This window comes from Bos mutus, chromosome 16 (assembly GCF_027580195.1).
Source record: "Bos mutus isolate GX-2022 chromosome 16, NWIPB_WYAK_1.1, whole genome shotgun sequence".
Lineage (NCBI taxonomy): Eukaryota > Metazoa > Chordata > Mammalia > Artiodactyla > Bovidae > Bos > Bos mutus.
Genome location: NC_091632.1, coordinates 31,765,903 through 31,769,254, shown reverse-complemented (window position 1 = coordinate 31,769,254; position 3,352 = coordinate 31,765,903). Strand labels below are relative to the sequence as shown.

At 47.3% G+C, this 3,352-nt stretch overlaps 1 protein-coding gene across 1 annotated transcript; it reads left to right on the top strand.

Annotated features, from left to right (window-relative positions):
* The first annotated feature begins 422 nt into the window (after window positions 1–422).
* Window positions 423–3,004, top strand: LOC102269604 (PRAME family member 8-like). Its single transcript, XM_070384391.1, has 4 exons — window positions 423–667; window positions 1,308–1,434; window positions 1,582–1,661; window positions 2,431–3,004. The coding sequence occupies exons 1-4, from the start codon at window positions 423–425 to the stop codon at window positions 3,002–3,004; spliced, it is 1,026 nt and encodes a 341-aa protein (XP_070240492.1).
* The last annotated feature ends 348 nt before the right edge of the window (window positions 3,005–3,352 follow it).

Here is a 3,352-nt window from a genome sequence, read left to right as displayed (position 1 = left end):
AGTGGTGGTCTGATGTCTTCCGCTCATAAAGATTGGAGTGAGCTTTCAGGCTCCTTGCTACTCACATCCAGGTGGGACACAAATTAAGCAAAGCACTGGGTGGAAATGAAATGGCTAGTGGTTGCCTTTCCTCCTCATTGATACTTGTGAGAAGCTCGTTCTGAATCCAGTAGGGAAAGAGTCATAACTTTGTGCCCATTGAGGCCTGAATGTCATATGGTCTAATCGAGGCACTTACACGTCTGCCAGAGCTGAGACCTCAGTCCTGAGTAGATTTCTCTGAAGGGTTGGGGGATTGTCTTAGATGTGTTCCTCTTTGGCTTGACATGGATTCTTTGTTCCTTAGCAGTTTCCAGAGGATTCCTTTTGAAGCAGAGTCAGGATGAGTCCCGACCCCACCCAGACTTTTGGACCTGGCTGGAATGCACCTGGTCAGGGAAGATGCCTTGGTCTGTTCTGCTCTGGAGTTTCTGCCGACGGAGCTCCTCCCACTCCTCTTCATGGACGCCTTCCATGGGAGACACATCAAGACCCTAAAGGCCATGGTGCAAGCCTGGCCCTTTGTCTGCCTGCCTCTGGGGGGCCTCATTGACCTGCCTCATGTGGGGCCCCTACAAGCAATTCTGGAAGTACTTGATGTCCTGCTTGCCCAGAAGGTTCGTTCCAAGTGAGTCGGATCCAGATAGCTTGATAGGGTTCTGGGCATCCTGGAAGAGATATCTGGGCTGGGCTAAGTGGATGGCCAATGGATGGGCCAGAGGGTTCTGAGGATGGCAGTGAAGAAGCTCAGAGGCCTTGGATCACTATGGAAAATATTTTACTGATGTGTAAATGTGCCTACAATGCAAGGGGGATTGAAAGAGCATGCCCTATCTCCTTCCTATGATGCTTAATCCCACTAGAAGTGGAGAACTAGAAAGGAGAAGAGGAGAAAGGGAGTTGGAGGAAAGAGAGGCAGAAGAAGGCAAGGCAGCAGGTGATGAGATATCTGAAATAAAAGCATGGGTGGGCAATTATTTATGAAATTCTGAGACTGTGGTTGCATTCTGTGTGGATTTTAATGCATCCCTGTTAATCTCCTGTCCTTATAGGAGGTGCAAACTGCAGGTGCTAGATTTGCGGAATACTGGCCAGAGCTTCTGGAGCATGTGGTCTGGAGCCAGCACCCATGGGTTCTCAAGATTAGGAATGGCACCAGTGGCTGAGCAGAGCTCAAAGACCCATCAGCCCTTGGCTCCCCTGAAGATTTACATAGAGCTTTGCCTAAAGAAAATGACCCTGGATAACTTCCTTATCTACCTCCTCAGGTGGATGGAGCAGAGAAAAGCTTCCATTCACCTCTGCTGTAAGAAGCTGACCATCTTTGCAATGCCCGTGGAAAATGTCATGAAGATCCTGAATATGGTGCAGCTGGACTGTATCCAGGAGGTGCAAGTGAGTTGGATTTGGCATCTGTCCACCCTGGCCAAGTTTGCTCCTCTCCTGGGTCAGATGAGCAACATGCAGAGACTCCTTCTCTCCTGCATTCACATGTCTGCCCTTGAGAAGCAGGAGTAGCAAGTTGTCCTATTTACCTCTAAGTTTCTCAAGCTGTACCATCTCCAAGATCTCTATTTAGACTCTCCCTCCTTCCTTGAAGGCTGCCTGGACCAGATGCTCAGGTGAGTGTGTACAACTGGCTGTTAGCAGTGAACACAACATTGGCAAGTCAAGCACACTGGGTTCTTTGCTGCTCTATCCTGAGCTGTGCTATCATCACCACCGAAATCAAGGTAGAGGAACAGGGACACCATACTAGAAAGCTGTGGATATGGTTGTTTGGATCCAATGAGGGTGGGCATGGGTTCTTCCTTAGAAAGGGAAAACTATGTCAGATAATTTAGTAAAATAGGTAGGTGAAGAGGGCATTAAAGAAGGGAAACCACCTCAGACTTGAGCAGTTTCAAAAAGATGGTCTGGGATTTCCCTGATGGTCCAGTGGTTAGGACTCTGCTCTTTCAGTGTTGAATACTCAGGTTTGATCCCTGGTGGGGGAAGTAAGGTTGCATAAGTGGCATATGTGGTACAGCCAGAAAAAAAGACAGTGAGGGAGAGAGACAGAGAGAAGAGGTCTGAACACAATGAGCTTGTCTCAAATGACTAGTCCCTAAAATGTTATCTTTTGCTCCAGTTAAGTTAGTTAATATTTAAGATATACATGATTCTGAGAGGATGGTAGTGAAGCATGTCCAGAGATCATACAAAGCTGCAGGTGGTTTGCTGGTGATGCAGAGATGAAATGTCAGCTAAAAGGAGAATAGTCATTCTGGGTACTGATGCAGTTAGTAGGACCTTGTCTTTGTGCAAATCACCTATCTGACAACTTTAGCTCAGCTGCTACCCTGCTTTCTCAGACCTAATTGCTTCTCCCCGCCCCCCCCCCTCCCCCAGATTTCTGAGGACCCTCTTGGATCACCTGGCAATAACTAACTGCTGGCTTACAGAATCAGACCTGACCCATCTGTCCCAATGCCTGAACATCCATGAGCTGAAAGGCCTGGATCTGAGTGGGGTCACCATGACTGACTTTAGTCCTGAGATCCTCTGCATTCTTCTGGAGCAAGTTGCAGCCACCCTCAAGGAACTGAACTTAGAGCAGTGTGGGATCACAGAGTCCCAACTTGAGTCCATCCTGCCTGTTCTGAGCCTCTGTTCCCAGCTCAGGACCTTCAGTCTCTGTGGGAATGTCCTCTCTATGGCCATCATGGAGAAGCTGCTGAGTCACATCACTGGGCTGATCAACTTAAGTGATGAGTTTTACCCTGCCCCTCAGGAGAGTTACAGCCCTCATGGAATCCTCCAGCTGGGCCGACTGGCTGAGCTTCGGGATAAACTCATTGAGATTATGCAGGATTTAGGATTTCCAAGGGCCATCTGTCTTAGCTCCAGCCCATGTCCTCGCTGGAGCAATAAGACATTCTATCCTGAGGAGCCTTTTCTGTATCAATGTTACATGTCTGCCTAGTTGGATAAATCTGTCAAAGCTTTCTTCTAAGCACTTGGAAACTAAAATCTAGGCAATAGATGCACCATGAAAGGAAAACTGATCCATGGTTTCGGACATCAGTTCAGTATGAATGGGAGAAGGAAAGATAATACAGCAAGGGTGATTATAGAGAACTGTAGACTCTGGGAGTGACAGGACATTTGGGAATATGTGTTTATACATTCAAATATGAACTTATAGTTTTGGAGGTCAATATAGGCTTGAGATCCACATGTTGGAGCTTTTCCTGGGTAGATGTTTGTAAAGCAATGATCAGAAATAAAGAGATCCTCAGTGAAGACCAACTGTTGCCCTCCATGATTTATT

Excerpts from the sequence above, each read along its gene's own strand:
- LOC102269604 (XM_070384391.1), top strand. The coding sequence starts at position 423 with ATGCACCTGGTCAGGGAAGATGCCTTGGTCTGTTCTGCTCTGGAGTTT. Across the intron at positions 1,435-1,581 it reads ACTGTATCCAGGAGGTGCAA|TTTCTCAAGCTGTACCATCT; the intron begins GTGAGTTGGATT and ends TTTACCTCTAAG. Across the intron at positions 1,662-2,430 it reads TGCCTGGACCAGATGCTCAG|ATTTCTGAGGACCCTCTTGG; the intron begins GTGAGTGTGTAC and ends CCCCTCCCCCAG.